We start from the raw sequence: 25299 nt of genomic DNA on the forward strand, positions 1-25299 counted from the left end.
GCTCTTTTCAGAGGAAATAAATACTCCTGTGCTATTCTCTGCCTCATTTTACAGTTCACCATCCCTTAGTGAGGGGAAGGGATCCCCACACCCACTTTATCCATAAATTCTTAGGTTATTATTGTAATTAGCCTTGATGAAGGCCTAACAATGAATCAAATGTGATTCTGTGATCTCTGAAGTGGTAAGTCCTTGTGCCTAACAGGCCATATATTGATCACTGAACATCTGCCCCCACGTTCTTGGGACTTCGTAAAGGCTGTTTGCTTTTCAGTTATTTGAACATCAACCTCTCTGGCAAAGTCTGCTCCACATGCAACATCTAGATTTCATTGGCCCCTGAAACTTACAGCTTCAGGAGCTGCCACTCCGCTTCGCTTCACCTCACATCCCTCCTGGTTTGTCACACCAGAAGGGTGTAGCATTTTGTGATGAGTACAGAAAAATCATGGAAAATAATCTTTCCTTATTTCTTTTTCCCCAGTTATGTGCAGAATGGTGAAGTTATGCTGGGCCCTTGACCCTACTGTCCTCCTCTCATCAATAATACACAGTATATTCAGTAATGTATCAGCAACGAGGAGAGGACAAGTGAATGAACTCTGTGTTGGAGAGCTCAGCACTACAAGATAGCTGTAGAGCGGATCTTGAAAAAATGTGGGCTACAACAGCACACATATTTGCCTTTAACTTCAGGCTGAAGGAGCTGTAGCAGCTAAAGAGGGGAGAAAAGAGTTCAGGTCATAGAGGTTCTCATCATCTCCTGTTTCTCCTCAGGTCCCACTGCCTTTTCACACTTGAGCAGTAACCTCTTCAGCTCATTTTCCATGCACTTCCCACAACAGAAATTCATGCTGCATGTTCGAAAGAAACTGTTGTATCAGCTGGAATTCTCCAAATATTGACAGGAAAAGGCAACAGAAAGACTGCCGAACTGCATTCAAGCAGCACAATGCTACCAGAATGGCCCTGGCTGCTAGATCATTGCTCCTCACAACGCTATATTGTATAAGAGTTGTTTAGGTTTCTGTAATGATTAGTTTTTTGTAATGAAAGCAATAAAACTTTCAGTCCAGCCAATGAACAATTTTAACATAATGCCAGATTTTAGATTTTACATGTCATCCTTCACGATCCAGGCTTCCCACTTTTCACAAATTAGTGTCGTGCAAGTCAAAGGCTATAATGGGTTTCATTAGGGCATCCTGTACACAACTTTATGCTATTTCTTCCCTTGGTCAATGTTGTTTTGCAAAGGTCTGAAAAAGCAAGCAATGTGTGCAGTACCATAGCTTGAAAACAATGATGTGCTGATGCAAGCCATGCTTGGACACAGTGGTTTGCAACCTTAGAGTAGAGGAAAAAAAAGTAGCTTTTAAACCATAACACCTAAGTGAAAGGGAAAAATACCCCACCGACCACCTGGACATACTGTTATATAGAATTAACAGTTTTTAAAGCCACACTGTCAAACACCAAAAAAAAAAAATCAGCTCCCAGCCTATGTAAGGCATGTCAGGTGATAAAATTCAAAGAAACCATTCCTATTTGATCATACCTTGGTCTACCCACTAGGTATATTTATCCCTTTATTTTTCAGCTCTAGCTGAAGATTTGAATGTTATCACCGATATGAATGTAAAAACCAGCGTTTTTAGAGTGACCTTCAGCCTAAGCTCCTGAAGCATTATGGATATTGCCCCTCCTACACACAGTATTTAGATTCCATAGCATGGCTTTAAGGCTTAACCCTACTCCATGAGAAAATAGCGCTGCTCTTCTATTAAGGATTGAAATTAAGTCACCGCAGCTATGCCCATTTCTATCTTTCAAATATCTTCACAAAAGAACAAGAAGAGTCTTGCTTAAAACCCTCAGCTAACTTCTTCAGTGTAATGAAGTGGAAATGTATACTAAAAACACCTACTAATCTCTATGCTTGAAATGAGAGCTCAGCAAAACAAAGTTATTTTCAGATTTTACCATTGGGGTGACTGTTCTGCAGGAAAACATGACTTGGATTTACATCTGAGCTCTTGGACTGAACTGTTTTCTATTGAAGCCTGAAAGACAGTTAGGCAGTCTTCACTGATTTAAGAAAATCCATGAAATATTCATTGATTTAAGCATTGATTTGATTTAAGCAAAGAGCAGGCATCCGTCCAAACAAAACTGGCATGAGAGGGAACAAGATACTTTGCAGTTGTCTCTCTCATGAGAAGCCTATAGCCTTAATTCTCTTTCTAGAAAGCTCTGCACAGAATACTGCCACATCTTTTAATTCGAAGACAGTAGGAATTTTAACGTGAAAGAGAAATAAAGGACTGCAAGTAATGAATCCCAATCTCAGTGACATCTACTAGCAAATTGGGTATAAATTCAAAGTACCCTACCTCACGCTCACTGTTTTCAGCACATTGGGCCACTACATGCCTCAGCTGTACCCAGTCACAAGTACTAATGCTTACCTTGTCATCATTACTTTGTATTTCTAAACAGTCTCCAAAAGAGGCCTCCAATTGTAACACGACTAAGAGATGTATGAGTCAGGATATAGTACGAATTAACATTTTCAGTAAACATACAAATAATTTATTTAAGTCAAAACTCATAGGTACAAACAAAATATATAAGAAACAATAAGTTCAGAAATTTAAACACTTATAGAAAACATTAACTGTACCAATTTAACTACCCACCGTTCTTCACAGAAAATGGTGAGAAATAGAAAGACAAATCAATGCCTAATTGTTCTTTTTTTTCCAGATTCTAGTTTAGAGGTAGAATACTACTGGTGAAAGACTCAACAAAACTTAGTTCAGGAGAATTATGCTACAAGTGAATTTGGCCCTTCTACTTATAAATGTAATGAAGCCATAAAAGGAGTTTCTTATTGAGAGCTCCTAATTCATACAATAACATTTGGTGTGGCACTTTCCAAGAGATAAAGCACCTTTCTTGATGAATACTGTTTTATGGTTTTCCATAACCATCAAGGATCTTGTGCTTTTTTTCCATTACTGAAACAATGAAAACATTTTAAAAATAGGCAGAAAAGGTCCTGACTTTTTGGCAGGCATATAGAAAGCAATTTTTTTTTTTCCCTCCAGTAACTTATCCTAGTAAGCCAAACTGGGAAAAACAAGATCCTGTAACTACAAAAGGAGACTTTCTGAGGGACTTCAAGAACACTTGATGTTTGCTTATTTGGGTGGCACAGTCCTCAAAATAAAAAGAAAAAAGTTAATACAACAAGGGAAAATAAAGTCTCTCTTCCACTAGCTAAAAGTAGGGGGAACTGAACAATTTAACATTTTAGTGAGTGACCAATTTAACTCGCCATTCAGTGAGTCCCCACTAAATGCTACAATTCTATCATCTCAGGAAAAAGTTATGTGTGAGAGATGCACTATAGCTTCAAATCCAGTAAAAAGTACCCAAGTAGTCTCAAAGGAATGTATCTTCTACTTTTGTTCAAACAACCTGTTACAAGTAGAAACTAAACTTGGAATCCTTCAGACAATATTTACAAATTCATAAAAAAACAATTTGCAAGTTCAATTAACATACAACATTATTCGGGGGAAAAAATTGTATATACAGACAGACTGGCTGCTAAGTGCATTATTTTAATTGCTGCATGCAAGTAGTAGAGTCTGTGGTTGTTTAAGGAACTTAAACATAAACAAACTGCTAGACTTCCACAATTTAGTTTAGCAAAGACTTTCTCAAGTATTTGCTTTAAGATATTTGTGTTCTAGAAGCAACAGCAGATTTGGAATCTTAATTGCTTCTTGCTTTGTGGTATAAGAACACTTCTGAAGATGTAAATATGATAAATCCTGATTTAGACAGCCAGTTCACAAGCACTCAAGGTAATTATGACCCTGCTTCTTTTAAGTAAACAAAAGCAGAATCAAGCCGGCATTCAGAACCTTCTGAATATCCCATCCTTGCAACACATGCTTATGTTGTTTACAAAATAGCACCACACAGGAATAGTCATCACAATAAAATGTTAGTCACTGCATTCATTCAGTAGCTAAATGTTAAGTGAGAGGTTTGAAGAACAGAGCTGTGACCATCAGAGCATGTTTCATGGAAGAAGGCAGAAACGGAAGTTTACCTACTTTCATTAACGAAGCATCGCCTTGTGTTTTTTATCTGAGAAGTTATTTAACATACAGAGAAATCAATACAATCCAAATACCTTAAACACAAATTTGAAATATAAAATGTGAGCATGCCTGCTTCATTAATATTCTTCATTAATGTTCTACTTGTCAAACTACCATCTAAACAGTATCTATCAAATATTACATACAGTAGAAAAATTGCATTCTTCATTACATGGAAGATTGAAATATCTGTAAGCTATAAACATACTTGGTAGAAACCTGAAATAATCGTAAGAGAGTTGATGTTACCATCAATAAAGATTCAACCTGAAGTCAAATATAAATGCACTTCCAGCTTCCTCCTTGTGCCCACCTTCAAGAGAGCAGGTAAAAGAGTCATGTCTGCCACAGACTGAGGGAGGTTTGTATGTGCCAACTACTTCATTAAGGACAAAAATCAGTTGTGTCAGTTTATCATTCTGAACAGTCAGTCTGAGCTACATTTAGCCGATCTTTACAAAGCAAGTTAATGAAGCACTTAAACTGTACTCACAGCACAGCAGACATTGCCTGACAAGTAACCATTACTAATCTCTTCCATCAGCACTGGAGGGTCAGTCAGCCCACGGCAGACACACAAGCTTTCCTTCTACAAAGTACATTCTTCTGTTGAATGTGAAGCCTTGCAAAAGCCAAATGCTGAAAGACATACAATATTAACACAGGAAAATTTCAGACAGGGATTTTCATATATCAGGCCTTCTGATTCTTTTATGAAATCTCCATCATGTCCAAAGGGAACTGTACATTGCTATCCATGGAAAAATACTACATACATACATGAAGATAACTTACATAGACAAAAAAGAGTAAATGTAAACTATATATTAAACTACTGCATTTCCATATACTGATTCTCTGAGAGCACAAAATGGATTTCAAGAAGCCATTTTTAAGTACACATCAAATTTGATTACTTATTTTTCCACTGTACCCCTTGTTATGTCTTTCCCTGTATGTATTGGAATGGCCAGGATGAAAATATTTTAGGCATGTAAACATTACTTTTAACTCCATAAATACTGACCCAAAACTTCTTTCTTTGATTTATGTACATTTAGTCAACTGATCTTATACATAAGAAATATACTTATCAGAACAAGTCTCTGATATTTCAAAGCTTCCTCAAGAGTAAGACAAATATGATTATATGTTGGCACACATTTTGCTATCTCTTCAAAAAGCTGATTTTGGATATAGAGGTTACAAGTTAAAAAAAGCCAATGGCTGACCTAAGCATTAGTTAAAATTAATCTTCTTGCATTTGTAAGCCCTAATAATAGAGAACATGTCAAGAAATTCTAGGTTTTCCATGAAATATTAGTTTCACCAAGTTTGCATCCTTCAACACTTGCAAAATTGAAGTTGTTCCTCCTCTAATGCTGCAGAGAAAGTGACACTAATACAAAGTAGCAGAATATTTATCGCCCATCAGTATCTTCAGTAGAGTGAAACATTTTCATCCAACAGTGGTCTAGCTTTTCCCAGCTCTTGCATATGCTAATCCAGCACCCTGCCACAAAAGGGAGCTTGTTCTTTATGCCTAGCCACTGCCTTCAAAACCCACAGTTCAAAAATTGTTTCACAGACAGAAATAATTTCTCTCAAAAAAAAAAAGGTTATAATGAGATCTTTAAAGGCTTGTATGGCATCTTTGTAACAGACTGATGGTCAAGGAGCTAAATCCTATGAAATGAAGAGATCTCCAAGCATGGGAGATTCAAATGCATCTTGAGAACCTTCCAAGGACAAGGTTATGGCCAGGAGCCTATACGTTACTTCACACAGCTAATTAGATGCTGTGATACATTCACGTACCTACAGCACTTTCAGTACCCAAGCACGTATGTCCTAAGATCTAGTTATGAATATGGTTATGCCACTAATATGCTGTTAACTAGATCAACTTAGAAAAACTGCAATTTAAGAATATACCACTTTTTTTTTTTTAATGCTGTCATGTATGCAATGCAGTCAATTGTCACCCAGACTGCAACGACAGCTATCTTGAGAAGTTAGTGCCCTAGAACTTCTGGGAAATAAAATAAAAAACCACAAAGATGATGGCTACTCTATATGCAGAGGCAAGCTTTATTCTTCCAAGGTGAACTGCACCACAGGGCTGATGGCTGGTAGAACTCCAATACACCATTTACGTTCTAAATAAAGGCTATTTTGAGGCCTCAAGTGGATACTGGCCTCATGCCAAACTCCTGAGTAGGGGTAAACTTCAGCTCAGAACCTAAAATAGACAAGCAACCAAAGCTTTTACAAAAATTAAATTATGATATCGTAACATGGCCAGAAGAGTCACTTTAGAACAGCACTAGTTGATTTCAAGGACACAGTAGCACCAAAAGTTCATCTGTGGATTCAAAGTGTTGTTATACGCAAACATGTTTGTATCTGTACTTGTACGATTGGCACGATTGATCTCAGAGAAATTAACATCAGCAAACTGTTGAAACACTTGATTTTTCTTGCACAATGCAAAACACAGTATTAGCAAACCTAACATACCCCTAGAAGTCATGTCAATTTTTATTTTACTAGCATCCGTTACAAATTGCTTGGCAGATGAAATTTCCCTTCACACTTTTGCTGTATACTGAGAAGCCTGATCTTTTCCATCAAAAAATAAAAAATATAAATTAAATGGGCTTGGGCAAAATACAAGTCCTATTGCTTGCAGAAAAACAAAGCAAAACAAACAAGAACAAAAACACCAAGAGAACTCAAAAAATAGTTTTAAGTCATGACATTTGCTTTTAATATTTACACCTGTAGGTAGGAGCTGTGATCAAATACATGTCTAGAAAGCCATGCAGATCTGAATCCCAAAATGACATTAGCAGCCTCGTGGAGGCAAAACATGTCATCGAGTCAGCTGCTGTAAGCCAGCAGTGTAGTCTTGGAAACCATGTTCCCAGACACATGCCCTTTTGAAACTCTTATTTAGTAAAGGCTGCTACTGGTTCCACTTTGCGTCTTACCTGAGAATGAACAGGGAAATTCAACCTCAGGGAAAACAAAGGCCAAAGTTTGTTTGAAGTTTCCTAAGGTCTGACTCCTTTAAGTCCTTGTTTCAGAATCCATGTAACTGATCAGATTCCAAGCCAGGAACTTCAAGTAGAAGACAAAAAGAAGTCACTGACTTGGACACTGGTTTCATGGAATGAGTATTTGAAACCCTGACTAAATTACTCTTGTTAAAGTCAAACGCAACTGCTTTCATCTTTCCCATCAGATTTAATCCACAAATGCACACACATTGCCTGTGTTAACTGTTTCTTTCCATACTGTTTCTTTCTTTTTGTGAAGTAAGGACTTGGTCCTGTTTTCTAGAAAAATAAAAATAAAAAAAGACTTACTAACACATTCACTGTAGTGAATTCACAGTAAACTCTCTCCTCTGCTCCCCAATCTTCAGAATTAATTTCAAGGAAGCAAGTTACTAGGATATCAGTTACGTGGTTGAAAATAAAGTGCATAATGATAGTCACTGAGAACTTTGGTGATTTCATGTTAGCACGGTTCACATCAGTCCTCAGCAACATTAGTAAAATGCCATTAAAACATTGTTAACATGAGTCCAAAAAAAACCCCACAAACCTAAGCACACATGAAAAATAAGTTTTGTATACATGAAAAAAAGAAAAAGAAAGGAAACTGAAATCGAATCCCTGGTCCTTAGTGGAACTGATCCTACTATACAGCTATCCCAACATGCAGCATCTGAAATGAAGAATCACAGTCTGTTTGCTTCCCTTCACCTATTCCTGAATTCAGCTTGCAGCTTTCTGGTGTCTGACTCACTTCACTTCGTGCCGGTGAAGATGTACTTTGAGGGAGATCTACAGAGAGCATGTCAGATGAAGAATCTTGGCTCTCTGCTGAAACAGCAATTTGTGGCCAGCTACCCTCTGTTTCATCATTGCAATTTGTCCCTTCATCAGACTCTTCCAGCTGCTGAACAGATTTCAAATACTGTTGTAGAAGCCTGTTGTCGTGCTCGTTATTAGAGCTCTCTCTACTTTGTCCACATTCCCCATGGCCCTCCTCTACATCTGAAGAATATTCTGAATTATTATTGCCACATCGTTTGACAGTTTCCACCGAAAGAGAACCCTCAGTTCCTTCTGTCAAACTCTTTTCAGAGCTACACAAGTCAGCATGAGTCTGATCAGCCATAGAAGAATGAAAACCAGAATCCGGGAACTGTAACCAAGACTTTTCCTGAAGAACATCACTAGCTGGAACTAACCAAGCAGAACTAACATCTGGTGGGGTTTCTTGCTCAAGAGTGGATGCTCGAACAGATGGTTCAGATGGACAGGAATTACTGGCTGAAGGGATCCCAGGTTGCCAAGTGGCACCTACATTTTGTGTAACAGTAAGCTGCCATTGTTGAAGGGATTTAACCTGTAAAGTATAAAGAGAATTTTGTTATAAAATGCAATTTAAAAAGTACTTTGGTCTCTAGAGTATATTTCGCAATCTGCAACAAAATACTTGTATAAAATTTAAGGTCAAGTGAACTGACAAACATGTCACTATATTTTTGGGACAATATATTCTTCCCACTGTTAATAACTTTTAAACTAGATGCCCAACACAACAGAGCACACAAGCCTTCTGTTTCAAGTAAAGAAGAATTTAGTTTCCTGAAGAAAAAGGAATCTGGTCTTAAAAAGAGAAGGAGAGGGAACCTTTAAGAAATAACCCATTTTTAAGAAAATAGTCAATCAGTTTTTAAAGACTAGCTTATTAAGAGATGTATTAATAACTCATCTACTTTAGAAATTAGTTGCTCAGAAGTGACACAGCTTGACACTATTTTATTTGCCCTGAGCATCTAGCAGACACATCGTTCTTCAAGTCTACAATGCTTAGTTTTCCTTCCATTTTCTCCTTCTTCTCATACCAAGTTGTATTTTAGCGTTTAGTTGCAAAGCCAATTTATTGTGTTGTGTTAAGACTTCTGAATATTACTTATCCCCAGAACACTAGTATAGCCAAGAACACGTCAATTAGATTCTCATAAGCCATAACTGGAAGAACGAACCATATTCTCTGTCTCTTCGGGATCTCCAGCATGAAATAATACCTTCTCAATCCTTATGTAAGCAAAAAAATAAGTGGACTAAAGCCATTTACCTGGTTCCAAAGAAATCTGACAGCTTCTTCCTGTACAAGCCTTTGAATCTTATCTTCCTCTCTTTCTTTTCTAAGCCTGCAAGAACATACATCCAAAGTTATTTAGATAAATAACATTCAGTAAACAAGATCAACAAGAATGCACAGAAATGCCTAGTTATAAGACAGAACTGTTGAAAAATACATAGCCCAACTTTAGAGATGTTATTGCAGTCTGGCTTGTCATCAATATCCAGTTGCTGAATTTCCAGCATACATTTCTTTCTCAAAGTTACATTAAGATTTTACTTCCTTTTTGCTGTAGCATATTTATTGACTCACTAATACTTTAAGAGCTTTATTTATATATAATTTATATCTTACAAATTTAAAAACTTTGGCAATGATCTCCTTGAAACATGGATCCATATGATCAAAAAACTCAATCACATTTATAATCATATCACGCAAGACAGAGGGAGAATCCTTCTTCCAACCATTGACAGAGAAATGACTGTATATGGACACTTAACAAAGAAACTTTGTAATTGCCAGAAGACAAGTCAAAAAAAAAAACATTCTTTACAGTTGCTACTTTGATTGTGCAGCAAAACATGCAAGTCTGGGCAATAAAGGAGTTGAAAAAGTTGATTCTAACCCAACCCATTCATAGAGGGCACTTTGAGAGGATGAAAAGCTATGTGCATAACCACGTACGTCTTACAAGAAATGTTCCTTAACTGTCGCCATTGTTTTATATTACTAGTGCTACTAGTTCTACTGTGAATAGTTAGATCAAGACCCATTTATACCTCTTCTGAAATATCCTGGGGCAACGTTTATATTCATTCAGATATGAATACCGACAGCATGATCTCAACTTACATTTGTATTTCATTTGTTAAGCAAATGATATGCTCTTGCATTCTGCTTAGGCGAATTTCATATCGCACTTCCTTGGCTCGGGGATGAAAGTTCCTTGTGTAAAATCCCCTCCAGCAGGCTTGAAGCTTAGTAGCTGCTTTAGTCATTCTTTGCAGTTCAGCTGCACTTTCATCGACAGCAGGTAAAGAACCTGATTTTTCTCCTGCTGTCTGGTCAGGACAGAGAGTTGTAACTCCTGATTCAGCACCTACTGAGGTGCTGGGCTGACCGTGCAGAACTTGGTCTTCAGAGGATGCCAAAGAGTTGCTAGCGTCAGCGTGGTTATCTGTTACTGGATCAGGAGATGGTACCTGCACATTCTCTATGATATTCTCTTGAGTTTCCACGCTTCCCGCCACTTCGTTAGAGTGCTCTCTTGTAACCCACGAAGGTTTTTTGTCCTTGTTAGCTGTTTCTTCTCTATTAACACCTTTCACAAATTCAATAACTGTACTATCATCATCTTCTAAGCCCAAACTGATCCCATGTAACTTCAGGTCTGAAGTAGGAGACACCGGAGACAATCCTGAAGCAACTGGCATGAAAGTAGACTCTGACGATAACAGGCTGCTGTTGAGTTTGTCTTCATCAGTCTGTATATCTTCGAGGTATAGCTCCTTGTGACAATCTCTTTCAAGAAGAAAAGTGTTCTTGACTGCATAGGAATGATCATCGTTCGCACTTGGTCCAACCCAAGAATTCTTCTGGATGACACGTTCTAGATATGTAGAAAGATATATTCAGAAGTCATAGTACTTCAATAACATAGCTTAATTTATAGGGATTTATATTTTATTTTACATAGTTAGAAACTGGGTGTGTAAAATCCAAAATGCTAAATCATGACAAGCATTACTTTTACATAACAATAATGATAGTAACTATTCACCTCAGCAACATCCATGAACCTCACAGATACTGAGCAGAGTGAGCTGCACAAACTGCCGTCCCATGGAGCAGTTACACTTTGATCAGATGGAACAGCCGAAGTAATAACATTTTCATTTACTGGATTGTGTTTTTCACCTAGCCATCTTACTAGCATTTCAAGACATGAATAACCACAGAATGTATTTTTAGAGAACAACCTATAGCTTCAGTTGAAAATCTCAAAAAAATAATAGAATAAACTAATAGCAGGGCCTTGTTCCAAAATTCTCTCCGGAAAGCTATCTGTGGTCAAAAAAACATTTATTTCTACCGGTTAGATCAGAGGTGCAGATTTACATCTTACCACTTTCAAGAACTATCTGTGGTGGCTGTGCTGGACTGCTCTGTTCGTAAGTAACTGGTAGTGTTTTGTTGCGAGTGGGAGATGTAGGTGGTCCTTCATTTTGGTTTTGATTCATCAGCTGCCTCTGGTGGAGCCTAAACACAGAGTTCCAACAGATTTTATGTTTCTTTTTAACTTTTTTTTGATACAGAAAGCATCTAAAAAGTTATCAACTACTTGAAAGGAAATAAGCAATCAAACCATTCTAAAACAAGAGGCTAGTTATACAGATTCCTACACCTACTAGACATCAACAGGACTACTCACAAAGCCAGGGTTTGCACTGGCTGCTTCTGTTCCCCTTCCTTCTGCCTCTTTGTTACTTACAACAAACAAACAAAAAACAGCATGCAATTCTGACTATCGACTGAAAAAAACCACCAAGTATCTCTACACACAAACAAGGTATGGAGATACTTTAAGTGTCTGCTGCAGGACATGCTATGTTTGTACGTGCAAAGAATTTGAGGAATGGAGGGGGTCTTTTTTATGTTTGCAAATGACTAAGTCAAGAAATCCCTGTATCCCTGTATCAAGGTATCCCTGTACCCTAATACAAAAATCAAATAACAGTGTTTCCACAAACATATAATCATCCTTTACCATCTGAGAAAACACAAACGTTATTTCAGTGCAGCTAAATTCAAAGACCATGAGGTAGACATCAGAAAGTCAACCAGCGTTAAAAATAATGCGTGTATACATTTCTCCTCTGAAATGGCCCCTACATATCTTCAGGAGGAAACTGCAGACCAATCTATATTGACAAAGCAATTCCTTCCAGATGCTCCCAAGTTTCCAGCCCTTTTGGATGAAATACTGCAGTTCTCCTTATACAGCTTTCTACCCATATTATATGACTTATTTAGCTTGCTCCCCTGACTCTTCCACTCTAATCTTTTGGCAAAAAAAAAAATTGTCAGTAGTAGTCCTGGCAAATAGGTATGCCTGTATTCTTCAGTATTCTGGGTTTTAATCCCAATTAATTCACCTTCTCACAGGAGCAAAGTGCATGACTGTAACTCTCTACACCTACTTGCACAGTCCCTAGCAAAATAACTCCTGCTTGCAGAACCAGCAGGACCTATAGTGGCCTCTGATGACAGACCCAAGGTGCCAGATACAGAGGCTGTCAAGAGCATCACCAGGAATAGTACCCCTCAAAGGACAACCTTAAAACACACTAACAATAAAAAAAAAAGAGGCTAGTTCACTCATGTACTACAATAGTCTTTATTTACAATTAGAACAAGAGTTAAAAGTCTGCTCCTTTTTGAAGACTGCCTCGCTTTCTCTGTAACAAAGATCTGAGTAGGTAGCCTATTTTAATCACAGTCCTAACACAAACCACTTTCAATGTCCTACAGAGCACAGACTGTCTCTAGGGCACCGAGCAAACAGGAAAACACTCCTGCTGCTGTCTTGCTGCTCATCCTGTACCTCCACCACTCTTCCATCTCCTGCCCTCACTGCTGCTTTGAAAACACTTAAAAGGAAATGCTATTGTATCTAACACATAATGAGACATACAATTTTGTTCTTAATTGCATTCTCTAACAACAGAAAAACAAGAAGTCCTCACCTTTGCTTACTCAGTATTTTTTCCAGTTTGGCATCCTCTTCAGTCTGGAGACCATATGTAGATATAAGAGGGCAAACAGTAGCCAAGTACTGGACTAACTGAACATGCTGCCCAGGTCGGTATGATCTTCCTTTACCTTGACTGTAGAGCCATTCTGCTTTTAAACTATTAGGAAGGGGGGAAGATGGTTACCATTAATGCACAGCACAGAACCCATGACTTGTCTTAGAGTACTGTTCTTCTACAAACTAATCCACAAACCTAACCAAGACTTGGAACTCGAGCAGTGCCCAGAGGAACTGGGATTTTCATTACCACAAAAACAAGTGAAGTATTCCTCACATAAACAGTGATGAAGTGAAAATGTCTCTGACAAGCACTGTGCATTCTATTTTATCTGTGTACTCTTTAAGCGCTGAAAACACAGTTGTGTGAATGAATTTATCAGCAACTTTAACAGAAAGAGGAAAGATCCCACAAATGCACAGAATAGCCACAGAGAGCAAATCTTGCTGAGGGTCTCCAACAACTGCCATCTGTTTCTCAGTTAAACTGATGACGGTCTTCAATCTGAGCACTCAATATAATATATCCATATACAGTAATACAGAAAACCCCATCAATAATGAAAAAAATCTAGAATTGTCACAGGCAGCTCTTCGGGAACCTCATAATATACATAATATACAGTGAAACAAACAGGAGTGGTTTCCCTCTGACCAAAAAGGCAGCTTTTTATTTTACTAACTCGGGAATAAAACAGTAATATCTTGGACTGTCTTAATGTATTGAACTGGAACATGTTATACTTGATGATGAGGATATTTTCAGGGAATATTTTTATGGCTGGACTATTCTGACGTCAAGAACTTCAAGAAAACATCTCCACTGTCATACAGACACCACAGTGATATAATGACCGCAGTGATACAGTTAAAAAAGTGAGCAAAATGATATTTAACTAATTGACAAAAAAATATATACAAATCAGACCCTTTATAAAAGGGCATGTCTGAGCTTCTCCCAAGATAATGGCTTCAATATTTGCCAATTGTCTCATTCTACAAACTCAAAGACTGTAAACCTGAGAGGAATAACAGACTGTCGATGAATTGCTACCACAGTTTTGCTTTGTAAAAGTACTGATGTGAGTTAAGTAACAAAACCAAACCTTAACTTTTTAATTCTATTTAATTGAAGGTGTGATTTTATGTAGTAATGCTAGTGTAAGAGACAAAAAAAACTAGCAAAACCAGTGTTAATTGGCTGGTGTCTCATATGGCTGTTAGCTAGACAATTTCAGATCATTAGCACCTTCCCATTTTTTATTATGTAAAAAATGGAACTTCAGCTTACAAAAAACTTAATTTGATAATGTTAGAGATTTATTAACATGATGTTACCTTTCCTTCTGAGAAATTACATATCCATCAAGAACTTTAAGGTTCAGACACCAGCTGACAATATACGGCCTGTAGTCAAAGCCAGGGATAGAAGGTGTGGCCATCACACAAGGATTGTTCATTATTGACAACTGCTCCAGTTGAGAAAGAGAAGCCAGGAAAGAAACCTGGAGAAAACAAGATATTTGTCAACTAGAGAGAATCAACTGATTAGAGGATGTACCATATTTGCCTAGTTACAGCTATACATCTTGCTCAAAACAACATAATTACAATTACACTGAAAATCACATTTGCTTGTGAAATGTGAACATCTTTTAAAGGACCTTTTATCAACTCCTGCCATTTTCCCATTAAGCTTCCTGTAAGTAGTATAGCCCTTCGGAAGCATTAGCTTCTCTTAAAATCTGGGAATTGGGCTTTACATATAAAAAAGGTATAGTATTCCAGCTTACTGCAGCAGGTATAGAGATGTCAACAAAACAACAGCAAGCTGAAAAGCTGAGAAACACTGTCCTATTTTGAAGAAGAGAGCAATGCATTACCAAATAAGATTTTGCTTCCCATGTGGAAGTCTAACTGACATGTGGTTTTTTTTCCTTATATAAGGAAACAAAAACACCACACATGAAAAAAAAAAACAACAAAAATAACCCAATAAAGATAAAAATCACAGTCCGGATATTCATTTCTCTTACATGGTGTTTGAATAAGAGATAAAAAGACTATAATCTAAACAGAGCAGATGAGCAGCTGCAGAAGCCATCTGCAGCACTTTATCAGCTCAGTTTTCAACCTTCAGACAATCATGGAAAGTTCTTTGAGATTTTTCTCCTCAAAGTATACTTCTGACATCCCTGAGCGATATAAAAACATAAAATAAAAAAGGCAAAATTTCTTTTAAAGACAAACTTAATAAAGTATTACCCAACTTGTGCAGCTAGAGCAAGCGTAGTTATTACACAAAGTATTAAAGGTTCCTGTCTTCTTCAAAATAACCTACGCTGAGAGTCCATTTCACTTACATCCTCAAAAGAATTACCCAGCTATTTCCTACCACTCTGCTTGAATACAAGGTGATATCTTCTACATCCTACCTCATTTAAATCTCTGATTTCATTTTCCGCCAAAGAAAAAACAGTCAGATTCTGAGGTAGGCAAACGGGGGCAGTACGAAGTGAAGTTATAATATTTCCATGCAGCAACAAGGTCTATAAAGTAAAAATACGGTATTAAAATGCATGCTTGATTAAAAAAAAAAAACACTTTTTTTTTTTCCTCCAGATAATATGTTTAGAACACACACTGAACAAAAGAATCATTATAAAAGCTGTCTGGCATCTTCAAAATCATTTTTGCTAATCCCAGTGAGGGAAATCTTGTTTTTACATTTTAGAGCAAAATTTTCTCATGAAACGCAGAAATTAAGTGTAGAGCCACAAATACAAGAAGTGTAGCTGAAAATATTTTCTTCTATGCGGTGTTCATGATGAAAGAATTAACGCTATGTTTTGTCTTGATCCACATCATAGGACAAGAGAACTGAGTGCTATAAAAAAGATCTTAGCATATTATCTTGATCAAAATCATTAGAGTAATTACAGAAGCACTACCTCAGTTTCTGCAACCTGAAAACAACAAGAACTTTCATTCTTCCCTCTAGAAGTTACAGTGATTAAATTAAATTGCTTTAAGAGCTAGCATGTTTGAATAAGGAATGCTTTTAAAAGGCAAAAGTTTTCAAAGCAGATTTCTCCATGCAAAGAATTTAAGAACAACAGAGATAAAACAACATCTACCTTCAGAGACAAGAGCTTGGAGAGATCTCCCAATTGAGATATGTTGTTGTCTGACAAATCAAGATGCTGAAGAGATACACAGGAATTGATTTGTTCAATGGCCTACAAAAATAAAGGAGTCAATTACAATAACTTTTTTAGTCATGAAATAGAAACACATGTCAAAAAATAGAAATTATTTTGGAAGCTAACAACACCAAATAACTAAGCCAAAATGAGAACTGTGTTTTTGTTGTTGTTGTTGTTTTTTTACCAGTTGAATTTTAAAGATGATAATTTTTTTCCTATTTTGGGGGCTACCTCCCAATTCTCATTAAATTTTAATTTCAAACCATCTATTTATCTACTCGCCAATTCTTGTCCAAAAGTTGTCTACTTCCATTCCATACACCAGGGGATAACAAAGCTTCAACATTTGTTCGCATTAAAACCAGAAGCAGAAACGAACATTTCTTTGCAGTGAAATGAAGCGTTCTAAGGATTGCCTTTTCAGCATTTTCCAAATTTCTACTACATTACATTCTGGAAAATGTATAAAGGCTAAATACTTTACCTTAAGGTTATTTCCTGACAAGTTTAGCCATTCCAGGTGCACCAAATCCTTCAGCCCTTCCACATACCCAATGCTATTATGAGGCAAGTTTAGCACACGGAGCTTTGTCAGTTTTGCTACACCCATCATTCGTACCAAACGATTGTTGGCTACAGACAGCTGCAGATCAACACAAATAAAAGAAACAATTTTAACTATTAAAGTGCACAGAGAGAATAGGCTTTTATTTTTAGTGCTTAAAAATCCAATCCAACGGGAACTACTCTAATGTATATATTCAAATTTAAAGCAAATAATACAGACAAGAAACTACAAGAGACAGGTAATAAATTACTGATCAAAGAAAGCAATCTTCACAACCCTGCAAACTTAGATGAAATCTTCCTCCTAACAACAGCTAATAAAAAGCAGAGAATAAATAAGGAAATGTCTCATATGAAAATAAGCTTTTAAAATCAGAATTGCCAAATCATTGTACAAATTGTTGCAATGTTCCCGGTATAAAATCACACTGTCACCATGGCAAAGGGCAAAATATATTTCACTGGTCTCAAAAAAAAGTCCCGTGCTAACAGGACTGTAAAATCACAAACTTTTAAAAGGATAAAACCAGATTAAAAATACCCATTAATAACACAGCCATGAAGTTGGCAGACTGGTGAGGGTTTACTGCAGCAATAACACCCACATCTCCAGTGTCAGTTTAGTTTGGCTGTAGAAGCTGCTGAGGTGACTTCAAGCCTATCTGGAGGCACTTTCAGTGCTGATTAACATGGACTTGTACAGCCTTGTCTCAGGGGGATTAACACACTGATTTTTGCAAGCGTCATGAGCATGCTTACCACTGTTACCACTAATACCCCCAGGAACCTAAAAGGAATGTTTCAAAACTGAGGATATTAAAGTTAGGGATAGGCACTAGCAACATCAGGGCTTACATGACCCAATACATTAACAAGACAACAAATCTCTCCCACTTAACATTTGTGTATTTGCTAATTGATTGTTAGCCTAACCCACCTGGCTTGTTTCTTCCTGTAAATGCTACCAATACTCTTCCTCTGTGAAAAGTTCTGAAACCCAAAGAGGGAGAGTCCTGTCTGTATGTCTGCATGTTTATCTTTTTTTTATTATTTAAACTACAAAGCTTTTTTTTGTTGTTGTTGTTACAAAGATCAAGCATTCCAAAGCTAAAAAGTATCAAAAAATCAGAGTTCACAGTGACCTTTCTAAAGGTTAACACCCTCCCACTAGGATTTATTTAGCTTAATTTTAGCTACCTAAGTAACCAGCAAAACAGCTTCCCTACTACCACCTGCAGAGCTACACTGAAAACAAAGCTTTCTATTTCAGTTCGCTGATGTTTATTTTTCCATGAAAACAGTAACGGATGACTTACTTCAATTATATAAGGTGGCCTTAAAGCAGAAATACTTTAGTTAGCATCTCAGTAACATTATTTTGTAGCAAATTCAATTCAAATAACACTGACCTGCATCAGATTCCTGCATTTCTCCAAGTGCTCCAATTTAATTATCTGGTTCTTGTCCAGAATCAGAGTGTGAGTATCAGCATCACAGGGTAAGGCTGGACCCAACTTTTGCAATCCTTGACCTGACCAGTTAAGTACCAAACCTTAGAGGAAAAAGAATGAAAAAAAAAATCAAACAAAAAGAGAAAACAATGAAACTCAGCACTTGATATATGAGAACGTGTACTGGAAGTGCAAACCAAGACAAACTGATCTGTTTTTATAACACATGCAGCCAATTCATGCATACAAATGAACTTTTCTACCTAGAACTGAAGCAAATGCTTCAGGCTAAATACATCGGAAAAACTGATCCAGTTATTGGAAGATGAGGATTCCACTCCTTGTTCCAGTAAAGATCTCTGGTGCAATTTTGGGAAGTCAGTAGCTTCAGACTCTCTGAAGCGGGATGCAGAGTGAAATTTAGGCAGCTATATTTAAAGGTGTGATCCTCAAAACCCAAAATTTCAAAGACACCTACACTTGGATTTCCTCAAAGCTTTCAGGTTTTGAGCAGCTTGATAACTTCTTAAGTGCAGGAGCTCTCTACCTAAATTCCCGCTTACAGACACACCCAGAATATGCTAAATACACGTGCAGGATCACACTCCACACATAGCAGCAGCAACAACTGTCACTAAGAAAAATAAATAAATGAAAGCAAAAAAGGGAGAGAGTCTGACACAGCGGTAAGCAGCCTCCACCATCTAGTCACTCAGAACACGGGAAACCCTATGAGGATAGGGAACTACAAACCTCTTCTTTCTGGACAGATCCATCAAACATCCCGCTACAGTATCTGAAGATGAGGGCACCTAACCCATCTATGTGAAATTTCCTCTTGACGGTCAACAGCCTTATCACAAACAAGTCCTCTAAAAGCTAGGCCACTGAATTTAAGTCTGCAGTTTCCTCTTTTTCCCTTTTTGATCTATTTCAAAGCAAAAATATTAGTCTACAGCATTTTTTGAAAGTGCAGGCTAGGTACAAACTCAAAGAGGAGGTCTCAAACTGTGAAACCAAAACTGACACCTCTCTGTTGTCAAAAGTTGGGTGCTTAAACCTCACGGAAGAAATAAACTTAAGATTCAACTCCTCTTTTAAAACTCTCCATTAAATATTTCAAGACATGCTTCATTTTAGCAGTTTGGCTACTGCAAAACCTAATCTTAAGTATTTAATCTTGCCAAAGGTTTTTGCAACTTGTGTGCGTGTTGATCAGCTAAACGTTTCATATCCCAGCAAGGTACCTAGCCAGAAGTCAGAACCAAGGACTGCCAGAACCAAGAACCCATTCGTACAGCCATACTAGAGAACAGGTGACATTTGGGCAGGAGCAAATTGTAAATACCCCAGCATAGCGTTTAATTGATACAATATAATTAAAATGTTGCGCACCAGGAATGTTACAATATAGAGTTAAAAGGACAACACTTGTTATCTACAGGCAACTTGAGTTACTGGGTACCTCTGGCGACACCTGTTAATTGTCATTTTCACACATTTACTCCCTGCTACGCGTTTTAAATGTATAGACCCTTGTAGTGCTTGCTCATCTCGCACTGGCTGTTCAGTAAACGATGCTACCTCTTTCAAAAGCACCTTCCAGCAGAGCATCCTCAGCCTAACGGGCGTGCTCTGGGCTCGCAGGGACGCTGTATTTTGATAACCTCGCCCCCCGCAGCCCTTCAAGGCCCAGCTGCGCGCAGGACGCGTGCAGCCCGCAGGACGCTGCCAGCCGTCACGGGCACCGCTCGGCCTCCAGACGAGGCGCTCTGCCAAGCAGCGCCGCTGACAACACTCACCGCGCCCCGTGCCTCTCACGCCGGCCCCCCCGAGCCGTGCCACCAGCAGCCGCCACCCCCAGGCCCCTTTCCCCCCGCGCCCCCCTCACCCCCTCCGGCCGCCGGGGCGGGCTGGGGCCTCGGTGCCGCTCCGGTGGCCGCCATGCTCCGCGCCGAGGGGCCGCGGCGCTGTCTCGGTCAGCGCTGCCTCAGCCGTCGCCGGGCCAACGGCCGAGGGGGACGCGGGCCGCCCGCAGCTCCCGCCGGGCCCTGCGCGGGAGGCACCGCCCCGCCCCGCCCCGCCCCGCGGCCGCCCCGCCCGTTCCGCCCGGCCCCGCGTCCTCTTCCGCCCGGCCGCCGCCCGCCGCCGCCATCATGAAGTAAGCGCCGCCGCCGGCCTCGGGCCGCGGCCCCCATCCGCCGCCATCCGATGGCGGGGCCACCGCCCCCCGCCGGCCCTCGCGGCCCGCTAACCCTTCTTGTGTCCCCTGCAGGGTGGAGCTGTGCAGCTTCAGCGGGTACAAGATATACCCCGGGCACGGCCGCCGCTACGCCCGCACCGACGGCAAGGTGAGCGCTGCGCCTCGGGGGGCGGCTGGGCACCCCTTACAGTAGTGGGCCTGGCCTTAAAAAGGTGCTCCTAATTAACATCCTAAGGGTTAACATCCTCGTACTGTAGTCTTGTACGGAATCTCCTGGGAAATGACAGCTAAATGATTGGGCTCATTGAACCTTCAGGTGGTCTCCTCAGACCTTATATAGACTTAAAATAAAACAGATAATAAATTAATCCACTAATTTTGTTTATAATTTACACTAGGTAAGAAGGCTAGGGTAACAACGCACAAAGGAATTGAGTGTTGGTCTCGGAGCGTTGCTTACATCAGCCTCTGCTTCCCTTAACGCGTTCAGGAAGCACATAGTTAGTTGAGAGCAGGCATTTGGAAAGTGTCACAGGGGGTACGGCTGTGTCATGTACCTAGAATGCAGTGCACACAAGTACTAGGGTGAGTTTTACTCAGAAAAATTGAGCTGTTTATTGTGTTACGAGAATAAATATCAGAATGTTAGGTATTATTATGAGAAAACTAAATAAGGCCTGAAAAAAAAATCCTTTCAATGGGATAAGATAGCTTAATCAATGGAATAAATTCTCACACATTCAAGTTCTTAAATTGTGTTTTAAGATTTAGAATTGTTAGCTGTATAAAGCAATACAAAAGTATCACTGTTAAAATACACCGAATCAAATAATTACTTGATACTCCAATGTAAATGACAGTTTCTCTTAAATAGAAAGCTTACACAAATTACTCTTTTTCTCCCCCCCTAGGTTTTCCAGTTCTTGAATGCAAAATGCGAGTCTGCATTCCTTTCCAAGAGAAACCCCCGTCAAATCAATTGGACTGTTCTGTACAGGCGTAAGCACAAGAAAGGGCAGTCAGTAAGTATATACCATCAAACGCTCCTCTAAAGCTTTCCACCAAAAAATGTGGTCACAGGTCTGTTAGAATAGAGGTAACTTCAGTATGCTGGTGGTAGCAGAAGCATGACCCATAGGGCCAGAATAAAGTGGTCAATAATGGTGAAAGTGTGGGTGTATTTACGCAGATATATGTATATAGATTGTTTTATGCTTGGAAGGTAAATACTTCAGGAATAGCACTATATGTGTATTTTATCACATCTTCAAGGGCTTTATGAGAACAGGAGTATTTGTGTAATAATTGTATGGGTGGTGTATGTTTAAATTTTTCGTTTAAAAAAGCTTTACATAAAATGGGCAATTCTGTTTTATCAGTGGACTGTTTAATTATTTGGACTTGCAAACTTTGAGAGTGGTGATAGTGTAGAGAGCTGATAATCTGGTAAATCATATTTCCAGACAGATGATTTGGGAGATAATGGGTGGATGAACTGTTCATGTAAACCTTCTTTTGAAAACTGTGCGTTGTAACTAGTAGGATGTCTTTGCTATGCAGCTGTCATTGCATGGAAGAAATATGGCATGTTAGGATGAGGTATTTTCAGTGCTCATGCTGAAACTTGCACAACAGAAGAGCAGATAGAAAGGCTTGCATTGACTCTTAACACCTACCGGTTCATTTAGAGAAAGAAAGATGATACTCAATGGGTTATTAGTCTGCTTGGGAAATCAAGAAATTGTGTACAGAATAATTTTATTCCTCATTTTGGACATAAGCAATTCTGTAATAGCTCCATGCTTAACAGCAACTTGTTTCTGTAATTGTCTGTAGCCGTTTATTTCATGTCTTGTGATGCTAATTGTCTGTCTTCATATTCTGTCACTTTAGGAAGAGATACAAAAGAAGCGTACCCGCCGTGCTGTTAAGTTTCAGAGGGCTATTACCGGTGCATCTTTAGCTGAGATTATGGCTAAAAGAAATCAGAAGCCTGAAGTACGAAAGGCACAGAGGGAACAAGCTATTAGGTGAGAAAGCAGGGATGACTGGAGCTATCCCAGGCATTTTGAAGATTATTGATGCAACTACAAGAGGCCTACAAGATCTTGAACTCCAGCTGAGCTCTGTGTATTGTAAGCATTAGGAGGGTGAGGGGGATCAGTACATTTGGAGGTAATACTGTGTAATCTCAGCAAAAATTCGTATCGGCAGAGAGGGGTCTCTTCTTACCCTCTCCCTCTGTGAAGATACTGCTTTTGTCACACACAGTTCTGTTGTCTACGTGGTAGTCTTCCGAGAGGTACTGAATATAGAGGATAAACCTGAAATAATGCTTTCCTTTCTTGATCTTGGGGAGCTCTTAGCGTGGTTGAAACAAGGAAGCAGGGAATGGCAGGCATGACTAACCGTCACTCTTTTTCTGTGAATTAACAGGGCTGCAAAAGAAGCCAAGAAGGCTAAGCAGGCCACCAAGAAAACAGCTGTTTCTGCTGCAAAGGTAAGATGCAGTAGGTGGACAGAAGTCATGAAGTATTTATTTGGAATATACTGTGTTGTAACGCAGCACTCTTCCTGCACTTCACTGAAAATTCTCATTTGTGTTTGGAAGAAGCATTTGCTCACCTATTTGGATCTGGAAGCACACGGATCAAACTTCTGTACAAGAGTTACAGCTGTGTGAACAGCGGAATAGAACAAAATGCTTTTTACAGAAAGAGTAAATGTTACAGTAAAACCACTTTCTGATTAGATGTCAGAGATGCCCAATAGCTTAAAAACTTGCCTAGATGTGACACTAGAAGCTTGGCAGCAAGATATTGATGAGTGCTACCATATGCTTCATTACTACTTTTGTTGTAATACCAGATGTTGGCATCATACATACTGTAGGCTTACAGTGTTTGGTAAGAATCTGTTAACTCTAAATCTAACCTGATAGTTAAATTGCCTAATTTCTGTAAAGAATCTTAAGTGTAACAAAGGGACCCTTTCAAGAATGCAGATAAACTGCATCTCACTCATGTTGTACTGTTTCTCTACAGGCTCCAACAAAGGCAGCGCCTAAGCAGAAGATCGTGAAGCCAGTCAAAGTTTCTGCTCCCCGTGTTGGTGGAAAGCGTTAACTTGCCAAACTGTTAGCTGTGCTGAATAAAACACCTGACCAACTTCTATCACTTGTGCCATGTTCTCTTCAACTGTGTGATAGATAATGAAGAAAATTAATCTAAGAAATGACGATGTCTGCTTTTGCAGACTAATGAACACCCTCTTGCCATAAAACATTCAGTTCCTTGGAGGATCTGTTGTACTAGAAGATAGTTCGTAGGTCTTTAAATGAATGCAGTGATTCGGGTGGCAGGGAAGATTGAGCTGATGTTTGAGCTGTTCTTGCCTAAGGACAAAAATAGCACAAGCACAAGCTTATTCTGCATCAACGCCAAATGCCTTAAAAAGAAGGTTTTAAGTTTGATGAGGCAAACTAAAGGGCTGTGAAGCTGTATATAACCTCTTAAGTTACATAAAAAGGTCAATACGCTTCTTGCATTGTGAAGCAGATCATTGCAAGATGTTGTAGAGGATAAAAAGAGAAAATTTCAGAAATTGAACGGATGTTTCACAGATTACACTGCTGTTAAATACAAATGTTGAGATGCAATTCCTGGGTCAGGAACTAAAACCACTGAGGTGCTGGAAGCATCTGTCAGGAACAGGATAGTTTCTAAGGTCCTGCCTCATGCTCTGCCTAAGCATTCACTGAGCTAAATGGGTTGTTTGACTTAGTATCACCATTCTGCAAACATGTTCTAATTGGTAGTACTTAAAACACTGATAGCAGCTTGAGTGAGCTTAAAATGGAGCTGACAGTATGCATTACTTCAAGCTCATTTAGTCTCATAATTAATATCTGGAATGCAGACATGGGTTCCCTTAGTCATTCTCTTCCACTCCTAGAAGGAGTGGCCATTTGTTAAATGCTTTACGTAAAGGATACAGCTCTCCAATCTAGGAGTTAGGCCAGGTGGGCAGTGTTCCCAAACTTTCCCTTAACTTTGCTGGGCAGTAATAGCCTTAGCAAAGAAATGTTCTTTGACTTCCTTTAAGTACAGGAGAAAATGAACCTTCTCTTCGTTTTGCATCTCAATTTATTGATGCCACGCGCAAGTCCTGCATGCACTCAATCCAAAACAATATTCCACTTGGCAAATACCCACTTCAGGGCTTGTAAGGAGTAGGCGTTTACTACAGAAAGTTTACAGCTTTTGAAAATAAAAGTGGACTACTGTTTGGCTTTCAACGTGGTTGCTAGCTTACAGCTCCTTTGAGGGCTTTATTGATGTTACTACACTAGATGAGAAAGAAGATCTTTATTGTACTTGTGCTTCCTGTGGTTCATTTGGGCTTAAAAACTACAACAAAGGTAACATGCTTTAGGTTATGGGCTACATTTTGAGTTCTATCATGCTTGGTTTTCATTAATAAACTAAGTACCAGTCAGATCGAGCTTGCAACCCATTTAAGTAGTTCCAGCTTGATTGCATTAGTGGAATATGCACTGGTATCTTTTGAACAATTATTCTTTTTACTATCAAGAGTAAGTATTTTAGAAGTAAAATAATTATTTAGAAGTAAATTGAAGATACTTTCTAAACTGGTTAACAGCCTTGGAAGGAGCTAGAAACAAGGGAACGAAAATTGTTCCATGTTTTTACTT

The 25299-nt window shown here is 38.8% G+C and overlaps 2 protein-coding genes across 2 annotated transcripts; one reads left to right on the top strand and one right to left on the bottom strand.

Annotated features, from left to right (window-relative positions):
• Positions 1-2569: 2569 nt before the first annotated feature.
• On the bottom strand, positions 2570-20411 carry CEP97 (centrosomal protein 97). Its single transcript, XM_080578585.1, has 11 exons — positions 20274-20411; positions 18341-18483; positions 16849-17007; positions 16296-16397; positions 15594-15707; positions 14497-14663; positions 13094-13258; positions 11473-11606; positions 10200-10956; positions 9336-9411; positions 2570-8600 (listed from the first exon to the last, which is right to left on the bottom strand). The coding sequence occupies exons 1-11, from the start codon at positions 20326-20328 to the stop codon at positions 7887-7889; spliced, it is 2586 nt and encodes an 861-aa protein (XP_080434711.1). The 5' UTR covers positions 20329-20411; the 3' UTR covers positions 2570-7886.
• A 48-nt stretch (positions 20412-20459) lies between these two features.
• RPL24 (ribosomal protein L24) lies at positions 20460-23758 on the top strand. Its single transcript, XM_080578721.1, has 6 exons — positions 20460-20543; positions 20658-20733; positions 21497-21607; positions 22479-22615; positions 23022-23085; positions 23630-23758. Exons 1-6 carry the CDS (start codon positions 20539-20541, stop codon positions 23708-23710), a joined length of 474 nt encoding a protein of 157 aa, XP_080434847.1. The 5' UTR covers positions 20460-20538; the 3' UTR covers positions 23711-23758.
• Positions 23759-25299: the final 1541 nt, after the last annotated feature.

This window comes from Anser brachyrhynchus (genome assembly GCF_964034855.1).
Source record: "Anser brachyrhynchus genome assembly, chromosome: 1".
NCBI classification, from domain to species: Eukaryota; Metazoa; Chordata; class Aves; order Anseriformes; family Anatidae; genus Anser; species Anser brachyrhynchus.